Consider the following 15,516-nt stretch of genomic DNA (forward strand, 5'->3'; position numbering starts at 1 on the left):
CTTTGGCCTTCTGTGCTTGTTTTTATTAATGGAGGGATATGCAATTGAAAGTGATTGTTTTCTGTCAGTGCTTCTGTCACTTCGTTATGTGTTACTACCAGGCTGCAGCAGCCCTGTGGCAAGTAGCTTTTGGTTGCTGACTTGTTCCTGTACAGGCATGGGGCTGCAAGCCCTTTTGCTTGACCTAGTAGTTACTAGATTTGAGAGGGAGCTTAGGAAGAGGCAGTTTCAGTTCTTACCCTTTCTTTACTCTTCCACCCCCTCCTTCCTGGCTACTGTTGGAGACTAACTTAGTATGGCTGCAACGGTGGGAGACCAAGTGGAACTGCAGTACAAGGTAGAGGTGTCATTGTGTGGTTTAAGGATCTTATGACATGTATCTGAATGCAGGATCTGCATACCTCCAGTCCAAGGAGACCTGAAGTCTGCAGAGGCTGAAAGGACCGTGTTCCCTGAACTCAGGTGGTGTTGTCTTCCATTCGTGGTGCTGTGCTGGATCCTGATAGTCCATCCTTTGCATGCAGAGGTGGGGTGATCTGCTATAGAATCTAGATTCCTCAAATGCAGTCCTCCCAGAGGACTCCCAGAGTAACAGAGCAGCATTAAAATGCCTGTGGAATGAACAAACTGGCAGAAACTCCTCTTGGTGCTCATGTGAAGACTGCTTTTACAGGTTCATTTGCCTTCCACAGACCTTAGAGTTAGAAACATGTTACAGTTTCAGATGGATGGTGACACATCTGCCTTGAGCAGTGGGGAAAGCTGGAACAAGTCAGGCATGGGAAAAGCCAGCCGTCTTCTCTCTTGATGGTATCAGTGCAGGAGCATGACACCTTTGCAGCTCTGAGGCTGGCTCTTTTCTAGTGTGGACACATCACTGCACTGAAAGAAGCAGAAGCATTTACAGCAGTATCTGAAGCAGTTATCTTGTCAGGGCAAGATTATTTTTTTTGGTGGCAGGAGAAAGGGGCTGTGGTTCCCTGAAAGAAGGGAAGAAACCTTCTCTGCACAGCTCCCAGAGGAGCCTTCAGTATCTTACTGAAGCATCTTTTAGGACAGACTATGGCATGTGGGAGAGTAGTGCCCTGTCTCCTGAAGGGCTTGGGGAAGTCTTTGCTTTAGCTAAAGCCCTGCGGTAAAAGAGCCTAAGGAAAAGGAACTGAGCTGGGAGTACACCACGGCTGTGGATTGAAGATATGTTTTGGTTTGCTTTTTTGGTGGAACAGATCTTTCTGCAGGGCACAAGTATCAAGATTTTGCTGGAGTTACTTAAAATGGTATTCCATAGCTAACGGCCCTGTCCCTTTTCTGGAGCATACTTCTCCTGTAGTAGCGCTGCTGGAAGATAACTCATGTATGCCCCTCACACTTTTATGCAAAGGTTGGTATCTCAGTGCAAATAGCTGATGGAAGGGATTGCAGAGTTTTGGCATAAATCAGATTCCTTTAATTCTGAGTCTGCTTTGTGGCAGTAACCCTTGCAGATGAGATGATGACCTTCTAAGCTTCTGTGATTTCAGTAACCAGAACACAGATCTGATGGTGCTGACTCTGGGACCTTCTCATCTGACTTGCTTAGAAAACAAAGTGCTGTAAAAGAATAAGCACATGGGGAGCTCATTTTTTGCTGCTTTGTTTGTGGTAGGGTCTGAAATTAGTAAGCTATGTACCAGTTTTTTCCTCCCATCCAGTAGAAGTCATGTCTCCTTATCTGGCTGCTGCCAGTTAAACCTTGTCTTGGTTTTGCATTGCTGCATGCATGACTCCCCCAGCTGTCAGTGGAACCTGAGGGTCAGTCAGGTTGTTCCTTACCTGGAAGGCCTTTCTATGCCACCTCTACCCCATTCGTGTGGAGCTGCTGATGTGAACAGAATGCAAAGTGGGAAGTCTGTCAGTCAGCAGTACTTTATATTTTGGTGGCAGGCAGTTTGTTCCCTATGCAATTTAGGAAGTGGGAGTGTGAAAGGAAATACTTGCATAGCAAAGCTTTTGGGCAAATGCAGATCTCTGAGAATCACTGGGCACTGTGAGGCTCTGGTGAAACTCGGGCTAGCTTGGTCTGAGTAGCACTGTGTGCATGGAGGTCTTCTCAGTGTGCAGCCAGTCCCTCCGTGTGGCAGACCTTTAGGGAACTCCTGTTCAGATGAGGCTAAGTATTCTCATAAGCAGATGAGCCAAGAAAGTATGTAATGCACTGAGCCCAGTGCTCCTAGCATACTGGAGAGAGATCTGAAGCTGAAGGGAGTCACTCCTTCAGCTTGTTTGTAGCACTGCTGCATGAACCTATACCTCTGAAGCACCAGCTTTGGTTGTCTCTTAAGCTCTTAATGTCATGGCTAGGCTTGTTCCTTTTCCTCAATCGGGCTGGCAGAAACAGCTTTCCCTTCAATCCTTATGCCCTAAATCCTTGCTAGAAATATTTATTTTTATTTAATTGCCTTTGTAGCCTGGAAGAGATATGGACTCCCTGAAGAGAACTGGTGAACAGTTAACCTTGTTGTAAACTCTAGCAAAGAGGGCAGAGGCATTGGCTTATTCACTGTGTGTTACTGTCATTACACGGTACTTAGTTGCAGTTCTTTAGGTCAGTACTAGCAGTGTCCTGATGCAACACTCTAACTGTCCAAATGCTCTGGAGTGGTACAAAGATCTCAGTTAACTTCGGCTCTGCTCCCTTCTTCGGTGTTCACGATAACTGTTATCTGCCTGGGGGGATGATGGGTACTCCTATTCCATTGTGCCTTTCTTATTGAAATATTACACTAAACACTTTGCTGCAGCTGTAAACATAAGGCTAATCTGTCTTCCTCAGAAGGTGCTTGTCTCCTTTGCCACTGTGTTGGTTGCTATGAGCTCATCTGCATTGCAGGAAATGCTGGCAACAGTTTTATCTAAAACGTGCTTCCAAACAAGCCTTGTTTGGATAGCGAGGTCCGAATGATCTTGCTGCATTTTACTTGAGAGAGCAGGAAGAACATGATGGGTTTGACAGCCTGCATGATGCCAGGTTTACATGGCTTTAACTTTTGTTTCTTTGACAAATGGGGAATTGGCTCATTGACAAGACTGAGACGAAACTGTTTATGCCAGGGTCTTGAAGGATTACACATGGGAGGCTGCTCTGTGGCATGCTTATTGCCTGCATGAATCTCTGCACAGACCTAAACTGATGGTGTGCTGCCTTCTCACGCTCACTGTGGCATGTTCCTGACCACCAGGCTGTCCTGCTGACTGAAGGAAGAAATGTGGGTCTGTCTGGCCTGTTCTGGGCCCAGCCTGTCTGGAGGTGATAGCCTGGTTAGAAGCCTTTGGCACTGTGTGAAGCAGTCAGCCAAAGTGGAAGAGGGATTAAGACCATTGCTGACTGACCTCTTTGAGATTTAGAGAGCAGCTGCTTCTGGCTCCTCTTTTCCTCTTACAAACTTAAGTTTTGGCTTAGCTTTCCTACTTTGTAGACAGCTTGAGCTGCCATAGTTGGCTTTCCTTTTCCTTGTCTTTGGCATCAGGCTGTCATTGGTGGCTTGTGTGATGCATGAATGTAGCATCATACTACATCCATCCATGGCCCTTTTGGAGGTGTGGGGAACAGTCCATCTTCTCTCCCCCCACATAAGACTAAACAAAATGCCTTTCAAGCCAGCAAAGCAAGAGTGGTGTCTTTTTGCTGATTTAGCCAAGGACAGACTGGAACAGGCCCCTTGCTCTACCAGGTAAGTCCACAGCAAGAAAAGAGCACAAGGGTTATGATAACTGGCAGCAGAATGGACAATAGGTTAAAGCCTGCCTCTGACAGAGCACGTACCTGGCCAGTGCTAACTGGCTAATTTGAACAGTGGCACTTTACTCGAACAGTGATTTCTGATCTATAAAGAGGGCAAGATCTGCAGGCCCGGGGCTCTCTGCCTGCCCGGGAGGAGACCCTGCTGCCGGCCCAGAAGCCGCCTGGAACGCGGCACTGCTGCCCGGAGGAGCTGAGAGGGAAGGGGGCCTGCCCTGCAACCACTGCCCAGAGAAGCGGAAGGGAGGGTCACCAGTTCCCGCTCCCTGGGGAGCCAGCCCGCTCCCGAGGGACTGTTGCGTGGCCAGAGCCTGCCCGAGCCTAACACTGGAGCCAAACCAAACGCACACACACACGCACACACACTCTCTTAACTTTCCTGTTGGGCTCAACTCCTTTTACTCCATTGATTCCACACCTCTCCCTCCGAGTGTACATTTAATAAGACCATAGTACCTTTGAATTACTTTCCTGATAAATACGTAGTCTACCTCTCCTTGTTCCCTCAGTTTGTATTAACCCTTAATAAACTGGTTGATTCATAAACTAAACATTGGTCTCGGTAACAATTTCTGAGTGTGGTGAGGAGGGGTATTCTGAAATACTCTCAAATATGGCTCCGCAGCGGCCGTTCCTCTGTGAGGGGCGAAGGACATGTGTGAGCCCTTGGTTCCATTCACAAAGCCCCACACATATGGGAGGGGGGCTGCAGAAGCCTCCAGACAGCCGGTAGCCCCCCTGGCATCGACTCGTGACAGGAGGTTTCTTTTGAGAACATTTTGGGTTTTTTTCCTGCTCGAAGACTACTGCTCCCAAACAGAAGATGCAGCACCGCTGCCTCTCCAGCACTGGGCACTGAATTTGAGCTGCTGCTGGGCCACCTGCTCATCACAAGTGATGTTTCTGAAGCGGAACTTGGGACTCGCCCAGTCTATTATGGTTTGCTTTGGGATTACCTGGAGGAGAGACCTTAGCTGTGCTGTTAATAGAACAATCTGTTTTAATAGACACCTTGGCCTGGAGCCTTTCGTTGGCCTTTCTTGACTGAATGATATAGGCTGAAAGTGGGAGTGTCACTGGCAATATTGCTGCAGAAAGGCAACAACTATCAGAAGAAAGGGCTGTTTGTAGAAAGGAAAGTGTTCTTCATAGCTTAGGTCAGACCCCTATCCATTTATAAGTGCTAATCTGTGTTTGAAAATGAGCCCAGACTTTACTGCTGTTTTAAGGGAGCAGTTACCCAAATTCTTCTAAATGAGCACCTTAGTCCAGTTCAAGCAGTAATCTGCACATGCATGAGGAGTGAAAAGCAGAAGGTATGGTGGATGGCCACCTAGAGAAGACCATCATTCTACTAAACTTGGATATAAGCTGTGGTCAGCCAGAGATTTAATGTCTTAATATGCATGCATCGTTTAACCTCAGCAAAAATTGGCCTTGGAAATATGTTTGGTATTTGCAATGATTTGTTTTCATAGTATGGATTAGCTTTTGTTTCAAGTAGAAGTGCTAGTTAGACTGTGTAATTTCTGGTTTGTGGGTGTGTTTCAAGACAGCCTTATCCACACTTCTATCTTGAAGGAAGAACAGCTCCACCTCACGGATTCCTGACAGATATATCTAACCTTTTCTCCTCACTGGACACACTTCAGATTTGTGTGCGTGTGTGTGTATTGCCAGATAATGTCTTGTTGTAAAGCTTTCCTCGGTCTTGAGGTCACATGTGCTATGGTGTTGACTTGTTTACATCATGGCTGTGTGAAGATTCATCACAGAATAAAGCAAGTCCAACAGAGCTTTGTGGGTGTGTTCACACTGCTTGGAAATTCAGCCAGTGCGTGGATGGCTCTCTATTGAATGAATGACAACATGCTCTTAGCTGCAGTTTAGTTTTGGTAAATCAGATACACAACTGGATAGCAATAAATTCAGTCAAGGCAGGTCTTTTCTTTGTCACTTTTTAGCATCTTTCTCAGAGAAAAACAACCGTGTGCTTTCACAGAAGAGCTCTGTGGTGATTCTGTACAGCCGTTTCCCACTTCACTTTTGGCCTCAACAGTCCAGGGAAGCAAAAACTCATGGTGGTAGATCCCCTGTAGTCAGGCTCTCGTGGGGGAAGGTGAGTCAGTGACAGAGAGCAGTGGGGACATATGCTTTATGTAACCAAGGTGTTACCCAGACCTCGAAATAGCATCTTAGCATCTGCAAATAAAAGGGGAAGTAATGAAGTCCAGGTGGTGGCTGGTGGTTATTCTCAGCATTGTGGGCCATGATGGGGTAGGAGAGAACAGCTTCTTTTTGTCTGCCCTCTTTATCCTGGAAAAAGTACTATTTGCCAAGTACTCGTATCTTTGTGGAAAGCCCCTGTAATGATTTCCTCTGTCCTGGAATTCTCTTTTCTATTTATTTATTTTAGCACCTACTCTGTTTCTGCATAATTTCACGTATTTATCCAGGACCTCTTCTATGCAAGCAGGCTGAGAGAGTTGGGGTTGTTTAACCTGGAGAAGAGAAGACTCTGGGGAGACGTCATAGCAGCCTTTCAGGACCTGAAGGGGGCCTACAGGAAAGCTGGGGAGGGGCTTTTTACAAGGTCTTGTAGTGATAGGATGAGGGAGCAACAGTTTCAGGCTGAAAGAGGGTAGATTTAGGATAGACTTGAGGAAGCAATTGTTTACTGTGAGGGTGGTGAGACACTGGAACAGGTTGCCCAGGGAAGTTGTCAATGCCTCATCCTTGGAAGTGTTCAAGGTCAGGTTGGGTGGGGCTCTGAGCAACCTGATCTAGTGGGAGGTGTCCCTTCCATGGCAGGGTAGGTGGAACTAAATTATCTTTAAGGTCTCTTCCAACACAAACCATTCTAGGATTCTATGAATAATGGCTAGATGGCTGTGTCTGGTTCAATTCCTTAGAGATGGGAGCTGGCCCTGGATGCTGCTTATACTGATGACTGTCTCACCCCAGATGAGTGCACAGTGGAGGCTTGTACCTCTGTGAGGGCATGGCAGAGCTGGTCTGAAGGTGACTACACAGCTAGATATGGCCAAGAATCACATGCAGTTATTGGATACCCTGAAGGAATTGGATGTTTACCTGTTGCAGGTTTTTTTTCCTCTGGAAGTGACAGCTGTCCAGGCTGGAGTACTCCCTCTTCTCACACACGGTGCGTCCAATTTCCACATGAAGCATGTATTTCAGCCCTCTGACAATCTAGAGAAAGTAATTTCCTGGTTTAAAGTAAGGGCAGATGAAACAGATGCCAAAATTGTGGCTAAGAATCAAGTGCTACATCTGTGAATTATGTGTAGTGCAGCGGATGTGCAAGTTCTGTATTTAGTTATGGGGGAGGGGCAGAGCCATCGTGTGGAGCAGTTGAATGGGATAGGGACACAATGTGTTATTATCTTCAGACATGCATAGCAGTTCTCAGCAGGAGCAGAGTTCCCAAGTCTTGGGTGCTCTGTAGGAGGCTCAGTTTGTAAATGGTTTGAAGGACCATCTGAAGTTTTGGTTCTTACCTGTACCATGGCTTTGTTTATTTGTGATTCCTTAAACAGAAAGAGGTCATTGGAGCTGTTGTTGTATCTGTAAACCCCAAAGCGAGCTGCCTTGCGAACACCAGGATTGTTGGTGTTCACTGGGACAGGGAAGCCAGGTCTCATGGTTGAATTAGGTGGTGGTACATATGTAGCTGAAACAACACAAAACGTGAGTGCGAAACATCAGGTGCCTGAAATGGTGGGAGCTTCAGCCCTCTGAAACAATGCTAAACCTTCCTACTCGTCCCATGCTTCTGTGCTACAGAAGGACTCTGCTCACATCCATTACAAAGTAGTTTTCCTTTGTACGTTTGAAATGGTTAAACAATCCTGTGGAATGAAGTGACAGTACAAGATGCTGCTAGAAGTAGTAGAAGAGTTCAAAATTACTTAGAAGAGGCCAAGGTATCATGAGTATTATTTAGACAATCTCTTTTGTGACTCCTGGCTCATAGAAGGCCCATCTTTGAATCTAGTTATAAAGCTGGATTGTGTTGTTCAGAGGACATTTTGATAACATACCAAACACTGGCTGGCAGAGCCCTGCTGCTCTTAGGTGGCATGCCAAGTTTAAGTTGCAGACATAAGTCTTTCCCACCCCCCTTTAATCCTTTGATAGCATCTTGAGATTTTTATTTTAGGGGGTTTTAAGTGGTGATAAAGGTGAGGGGGAATTGCCCTCCCTCTATATGCTGACAAAGAAGAGGGTCCCTATTCTCTGGCTGGGCAGGGAAGAGCACTGTGGTACAGCTTGGACTAGCTCCCCACTGTCCTGCAGAACAGGCTGCATTGGGTCCTGAAATGCTGTTGCCCTGACACAAATGCCAAAGACCATCTCACTATCACAGCCATGAAGAGGAGGACCAAGATGTGTAAGAACTGGAGACCGGGGGAGTGTGGGAGAACACCTATAAGCTTTCAAGTTAGAACAGTCCTTTCCACACAGCCCTTATTACTGTATATTCTTACTTGGTTGTGTAGCTAATTTCCCCATGCCCTGCTTCTTTCCCCAATACTGTAAAAGAATCTCAAATTTTACAGTTGATGTCATTATTTCCCCTCTTTTACATTTGCCTTTCCCTGCATTTTCCTGCTTTAGAAGTACGAACAAGAGGAAAAAATCCTCAACCTGTGCAAGTTGAGGTCTTGGCCACTGCTGATGCCAAGACCTCCTAGTGCAGGAGTTCATGCTGTGTGTGTGTGTAGGCAGCACGCCTGCGTGTGCATGTGCACACAGAGCTTGTGCTAAATTTGCTGTGAAAGTCAAGCTTTTTATCACCTCCAGCTCTTTTTTTCCCCACAGCTTTCTCTCACTAACAGCCAAGCACAGAACATAGACTGTGTATTTAAGACAGTTTGTACTGAGAAACTCAAATAGATGAGAGAGGGACAACCTGGTGGGTGACCCAGAGTCTATTTAAAAAAAACCAAAACCCCAGCATTACATGTCATCATCAGCACAGGAGGCTGCAAAAATTCATCTTTCAGGTTGCTGACGTATGTGCTAGTTACAGTAGCACATCCTCCCCCGCAGTGGTAATGGCTACACCTCCTTGTACCACTGCTCAGGGACTGAAGTATTGACCTGCAGGAGAGACTCAGTTTCACATACCTCCTCAACCCAACGATATCCACATTCACATCTCTTCTGGATGATACCCCAGCTACCTTAATGACCCCCATATTTTCTTGCAGGTGGGTGCTGAGAGACCCAAGGCATGTGTCTGAGAGGAGCACATGTTTTGCAAGTGGCTTTGTGTCTGTGTGGAGGTGACAAGGTTTCCTGTCCCACATGTCTGGTCTGTGTTGGGACTGGGTGTGCAGCCAGTGCTGGGCAACCTGGCAGTTTTTTCACTGAGCAGGTCACTGGCCTGGGCCCTTCTGGATGTTCTCCAGGACCTTGCTTGAATCTGTCCTCTTATGCCTGTTGGAAAGTCAGATGTGGCAGTGGTGGGGGTGTTCACAGCAGATACTGTCCCTTGTAGCAGGAGGAGGTAACCATAGTCTTTTTCAATTTAGCACAAGGTCCCTTTGTAGATTAATACCCCTCAACACCTCTTGAGTCATGGTGACATTTTTTTTAGGCATGGGGTGGCAGGGTGAGTGAGGCTGGCTGAAGAATGGGAAGTGTGTATGGGAATAAACCCATGAAATATATTATTCAAAGCAAGAGTTAAGAGTCCAGAGTGCCCTTGTTCCTGACTCCAGTGCCTGGTAGATCTAGAAGTGTCACATGTGGCAAGGCGTCTGGTATGCAGCATCTGGAGAGGTGGGCTCACAGTCTTGCAAGCTGGACCATGTGTTGTAGACAGGTAGCAGGCTGGTAATACACCATGTAGGCAGATGGAGACTAGTATATATTTGCCCCATCTTTCACCGAAGGGCACTGGGCATTTCACCTCCTTCACTCATTGCAATTTGGTGTTGAGAGTGACTCGTGCCAGAGCAAAGTGGGTATAAGATATACTGAGGCCTTGTGGGAGAACGTTACCCCCCTATTTTCCTCTGGTGACCCAGATTCCACAAGGCTAGGATTTGTTTTTCTTGATGTGCTTTGATTCTCATTCAAGGTGGTCACTACATGGAGCACAGAGTGGTCTGAAGTATCTTTTGCTGTTTGGGATAATTTTCACCACTGAACTTCCAAAACCCAGATACTGTCTCGTGTGAGGAAGAACCTGTGTTTTCAGGTTTTTTTCCTGACATCTTCTTCCCTAGCTTGGCCCTTAAGGGTCATTACCTTAAAAAGTTAAACATGAGTAAGGTGATGGCCCCACTCCAAAAGCAAAGCAGAATGGCCCAGAGGATTGGTAACACTGGACTTGTAGTCCAGGCCTGGGTGGGAGCAGAGGCACTGCATGACCAGGCCAGGCAGCTTAACAATCAGAGGCCCAGGGAATGTGATCTCATGACCTGGGAAAACACCTCTTAATGCCTCACAAGGAGATGCTTCTGTCCAGAGCATTTGTATTTCAGACCCCATCCTTGCTTCTGGGTTTGGAACTGTGAAGAGAGAGCAGAAAAGTCTGGCTCTCCTACTTCTGCCAGATGGTTGCCGCGTAGACTGTTTTCTTGCTTCCAATTAACAGCCAACTGCCTTTTATTAAGCAAGAGTGGGCTGTTCTTGCAGAGACGAGCTGTACGTTGTCTTAAGAGGCCCTCCCTTGTGCTCTCCTCATTGAAGAATAATTTGGGGGCCCTGCTCCTGCAGTATGAGAGAGCAATCCTATGAGCAATTCTTTCTCGAAATCTGCACTGAAGCAAGTAGGCAGGTTGCAACAGGTTGCTTTATTTTATTTTTTTTTTTAATGGAATGCTTTCAAAACCTCCTCCTCATTGCTAGGAGTAAGACTAGCCTTTATCTTTACATTGAAGACGCAGCAGAGTTCCTGCATGTCTTTGCAACCCCCAAAGGAAACCACAGGCGAAAAAAACCCTACTGGCTAACCAAACACCAACTCTGAGCACATTAGCACTTTCTGTGTGGAGGAGCCAAAGTAAAACTGAAGTAGAGCTAAAGCCTTCAGAGAGAAAATACTCCTGTCTGCAGGGCCCATTTTAAAGATTTAAGGTGAGCTGCAATCAAGAGAGTGTCCTTGCTCAGCAAAGGAAGGAACGATAGGGGTAATGTTTCATTAAAGTCAGCTAATGGGTACTCAAGTGCCCATCTGTACTTAGCAGTCAAATTGTTACCCATAGTCTTTAGATTTAATAATCAAGGTCATGCAGAGTTTAAACAGTGACAAATAAGTTGAAAACCAAAAGTTGACTTTAGATGGTAACATGAATAACATGGTTCACTACAAGGGAAGAAAGTCTTTTAAGCAGTTGGATTTTCAGATGTAGCCTGAACCCTGCGGTGCTAAGCCAGCATGGGCAGCAGTTGGAAAAGGGCTATTTTTCACCAGTGCATTAAGAAATCAGCACTCACAGGACCTAAAGCACAAGGAAAACAGAAATTAGTTTCTGCTCTTACCATCTGAAGTCCTGATGAAGCCCCAGAGTGCTAAACAGCAAAGAGCGGCAAAGCTGCAGGTGAAGTTCAGTGCCATCTCCACCACTTCAGAAAAAGAGCCTGCCAGCAGAGGAGTGACTGCCTGGCTTCCTGCGGGGGAAGATGTGCCTCTTAAAGTGCTCTTATTGGCTGGGAAGAAAAAAAAAAAAAAAAAAAAAAAATCACCCTAAAACCCCCTGAATCATCACAGCTCTGATGCAGACTTTGTCTCCTGCTGATGACCACATACCTCGAAGCCCAGCCACAAAGCTCTGTCTTGGTGACAGCAGCACCAGTCCTACATCTGACAGGGACTTTTGCTTTGTGATCCTCAGGGGTTGTGCAAAAGCATGGGCACAATGTCTGATCTAACACAGGGAAGTGGTGTGGGGGTGAGAGTAACAGCCATGTGCTTTAAGATTCACGGGGAAATTTAATCCCCAAGAAATGGGCAGTGAACCCTGGGGATGTAGTTCTTGACTTGTGTGCAGTTGTCTGTGTGGGGAGAAGCCTGACAGAGAAAATGTGCCTGGTGCATGATGTGGAGATTTGGGGTTTGGTTGAGGGAGACAAGAAAGCTATAGGGGTACCTGCCTGAGGGGGCTGTGTGGAGCAGAGCCAGTAGGAAGAGGGTTTTGGTTTCAGTTGCAGAGAACACTGTGCCCTGCATTTACAAAAGGTGTTTTAACAACAGGAAAGGGCTGTGTTAGGCTCAGAGGAGGTGAGGGTTTCTCTCGTTGCTCTCCAGAGGGCAAGAGAAACACGAGGAGAGGAGTAGTTTGGCTCTCTGTGTCTTGTGGTTGGATTCCCCAGGGTCATCTCCAGGCAGAATCCAGTGTTGGTCCATGCTGAGTTGCTTACAAGCCTGGGGAAAGGAATTGGTTGCCAGACCAGCTAGTTGGTTTATCACTAGCTGCCAAATTCAGGAGACTAGGAGGTGAACTGATGTCTTGCTGAAAGGGTGGGTGCAGTGGACTGCTTATGTGCATTTGTTTCAGGTGAGCAGGAAGACAGGGGTTGCCTTTCACTTGCCACAGCAATGAACTGTGCTCCTCCTGAGCAAATGGATCTTACTGCCTGAGTAGAAGTCCTAATGTATGCCAGTGTAGGTGGTGCATAGGAAGCTGGAGGAAAATAATCTCAGTGTTTACTTGTAAGAAGGTATTAGGTAAGCCCTCTGAAATGTCCCACCAAGAAGGAATGAAGCAAGCATGGTGAGTCACATTTATCATGAGTTCTACTTGCACAGAGCTTCTGAATCTCCCCAAAGCCTGTGGAAAACATTGAGAGAATGAGTAGATATATTGGGATGTCATCCCCCCCTCCTCCCCACCCCGTACCCCCCCCCCCCCCCCTTTTTTTTTTTTTTTGAGTGCACACAGTGATCTATCCTTCACCTGTTGCACAAGCAGGGACTCACAACCCTGCATGGCTGAATCAGGTATCTTCAGCTGTCCTTTTCTCTTCAGTGACTGTAGTCTGTAGTTCTTACCTCACTGACAGACTCTGAGGGAGGGTCTTTGAAACCTATAGTTAAGTCCCCCTGCAAGAGGTTGTCGGGCCCCTTGTCGCTGGATCCCAACACATCTCCTGTGTGTTGCAAGAGCCTATTTGTCACTGCACTAGGAGGGGTGGGGGGCAGTTCAGGCTTCCTGCACGACCTCCATCCCCGCTTTCTTTGCTTCCTTTCGATTTAAGTCAAAAGGGGCCCAGTGCGAGGGTCTGCTCAGGGATTTGAGGGGATCCTTCTAGAACGTAGATTCTTTCCTTGCTTAAAATGAGTGCTTTGGGACAGAGAGTGGTTAAATGGAACTACAGCTGGCGCAGCCCTCCTCCCAGCACGCTCTGTGCGAGGCCACCTTACTTAGCTGTTGGCACTAGAGGGCACCAGAAGGTAAAGTCGCTGGCACAGCCCGAGCTTGCCTGGTCCGGGCACCCTCAGTGCGTCTCCAGCAGCCGCTGCTGCGTTCCCCCCCAGCGGAGTGCTGGGGAGACTGGGGTGCGCTCCTTGCGTGGAGCCCCTTCTTCTGCACAGAAGCCAAAGGCAAGTGCGAACCTCACACACAGCAGAGCTGTCCCCAGTGGAGTGGGGACAGACTCCGTGGCAAGGGGCCCTGTTTCAGCCTCATCCAAAGCTGCAGAGCCTTGTGCTCTCCTCTTGCCTAGGAGGCTTGAACAGGTCAGCTCTTGGGTGTCTGATGGTTGGTGCCCCGTGGCAGAGAGGAGTGTGCTTTGGCTGTCAAGGCACCTGTAGCTATGGTGTCATGCAAACCTGTGGCATCTGTGCTGCCCCCGACTTTGTTCTGGGGAGCTCAGCACCTGCTCTTTTCTGAAGAGCACTGTTTCTCTGTCGATCGGGTTTATAAACAGCGACAGCGACTTAAAGCAGCATGTGCCTCCAGAGGGCACATTTTTCCTGTCTCCTTCCCTCTCCCCTCTTCCCATGAAATTGCTCATTTACAGCTCCTCTAAACCAACTTTTCATTTTTCTAATTAACCTTTTGTAATCCTGTTGAGGAACTTTCTTTAGTTCTCTCCTAGGAAATAGCAAAATGCTCACTAAAGAGCAGTAGTATTAATAGTGCTAGATACTCATATATAAAAAAAACACAAAGAGAAAATAAAACCCACCAAAAAACTCCCCCTTCCCAATAACTGACAAACAATTGAAAACTCCTCCAAGCCCACAATATGCAAATATTTGTTAATTTTCTTTGGGACTTTTTATGCTGTGGAGGAACCTATTACTGCAGTTGTCCCTTTGTCATGTCTTACTCCAACCATGTTCCATCTCCTTCATGCCCCAAATCCATCTGCAGGAGGAGCGGAGCAGTGTGATGTCTCATCTGACCTCCAACCCAAGAAAATGAGGCAGGTTGTCTTCTCATTTTAGGTCTCTTAGGGTTGCTGATGGGAATTTCTCCCACTTTTTTGTGGAATGCATGTGTAACCCATGTCCTCCAGACCAGAAGAGGGCATGTGGGGCACTCCTCAACATGGTTTCCACTCTCCAAATTTTCCACTATGTGGCTGTTCCTATGTGAGCAGAAATCCTAAACAGGGAGAGGGTGAGAGTAAGCTGACAAGGAGAGGCTTGCTGATTATTCCTTGGTAAACAGAACATTTCCTTTAAGCAAATAGCTGGCCCTGACCCACTCTAAATCAAGCTTGTTGTCTTTCTGGATCAAGCTGAGATAAATAGATCTTAAAAGACTTGCATGCCTGAACAATACTTGTGTTTGTTTTTGTGCAAGTAGGGCATGTTTCTTGCAAATTATGGGATACCAAGTCCACTCTCTCTTCTGCAAGTTAATTTGCAGAGTCTGTTCATTGTCTCACTGTTGGGCTGTGTTGTTAGAAGCCTGGAAACAGTGTGCACCTGTAGGGGGATTTTTAAAAATCAAAGTAAAAACCTCACAACTTTTATGCATAAATCAAAGATGTAATTACCTCCTTTTCTGTTGTAGAAGCAAAACCACAGTACCTGGAGTTTGATTTTCGTGACATTTGGTACATGAGGTGAACTTTTTCAGCATTACTTTTTGCTTCATTCATTCAAGGCAAACATTTGGCCACACAGCACAATCCAGCAGTTGCCACCTTGAGTTTCTGGAATAATGCCTGTGGGGTCTGCAAAGAGTCATGTTGGAATTACATTCCCATAAATGCAATCAGTGTCTGGCCCTGCACCCACAGTTTTTCATTTGCAGATCTGACTCAGTCTTTGCACTTCACAGATCAGTGGGGGACTGTGAGAAAAATTCATCTCATTAACTTTTGCAGGGACTTGGAGGATGACTGGAGTGTGTTTGAATTGTGCCTTCAAAAGTTTTTAAAAAGACACATTTAGCAGTGTCAATAGTTGGGTTTTTCCTTTTAATCTTTTTTACGTTTTCCAGGCCCAGGCCTTCATCTCATCCCCAGGGCAGCTAATTTAGTTGGCTTTGCTTTACTGAAGGATCTGAGCAGGAGGATGCTTTTTTGGCTCTCAGCTGGAAGAAACAAATCACCACATTTCAGCTTTCGGTAGACTAGTATGTGGGAAAATGCGTCTTACTTTGGCAGAGTAGCAACAGCAGACTTGAAGCCTTAAAGGTGCCAGAGGTGGGTATGATGCCTTCTTCCACACTGGAGACCTGCATTTTGCAGATGCTGGAGTATATTAAGGTGCAGAGAAAGGATAGTCCAAGGAAAAGGGACCAGAA

At 46.6% G+C, this 15,516-nt stretch overlaps 1 protein-coding gene across 1 annotated transcript; it reads right to left on the reverse strand.

The window, feature by feature from the left end:
- Positions 1-5,851: 5,851 nt before the first annotated feature.
- CST7 (cystatin F) lies at positions 5,852-11,418 on the reverse strand. The gene is made up of 4 exons (XM_051614523.1): positions 11,294-11,418; positions 7,297-7,469; positions 6,872-6,988; positions 5,852-5,980 (listed from the first exon to the last, which is right to left on the reverse strand). Exons 1-4 carry the CDS (start codon positions 11,367-11,369, stop codon positions 5,903-5,905), a joined length of 444 nt encoding a protein of 147 aa, XP_051470483.1. The 5' UTR covers positions 11,370-11,418; the 3' UTR covers positions 5,852-5,902.
- Positions 11,419-15,516: the final 4,098 nt, after the last annotated feature.

This window comes from Apus apus, chromosome 3, assembly GCF_020740795.1.
Source record: "Apus apus isolate bApuApu2 chromosome 3, bApuApu2.pri.cur, whole genome shotgun sequence".
Taxonomy (NCBI): Eukaryota; Metazoa; Chordata; class Aves; order Apodiformes; family Apodidae; genus Apus; species Apus apus.

Bases quoted from the DNA above. Each gene is read 5' to 3' on its own strand.
- CST7 (XM_051614523.1), bottom strand. From the start codon at position 11,369: ATGGCACTGAACTTCACCTGCAGCTTTGCCGCTCTTTGCTGTTTAGCA. The intron at 7,470-11,293 runs GTAAGAGCAGAA...GTGTTGTTTCAG, and splicing joins CTTCATCAGGACTTCAGATG to CTACATATGTACCACCACCT. The intron at 5,981-6,871 runs GTAAACATCCAA...TTTTATTTGCAG, and splicing joins GGAAAAAAAACCTGCAACAG to ATGCTAAGATGCTATTTCGA.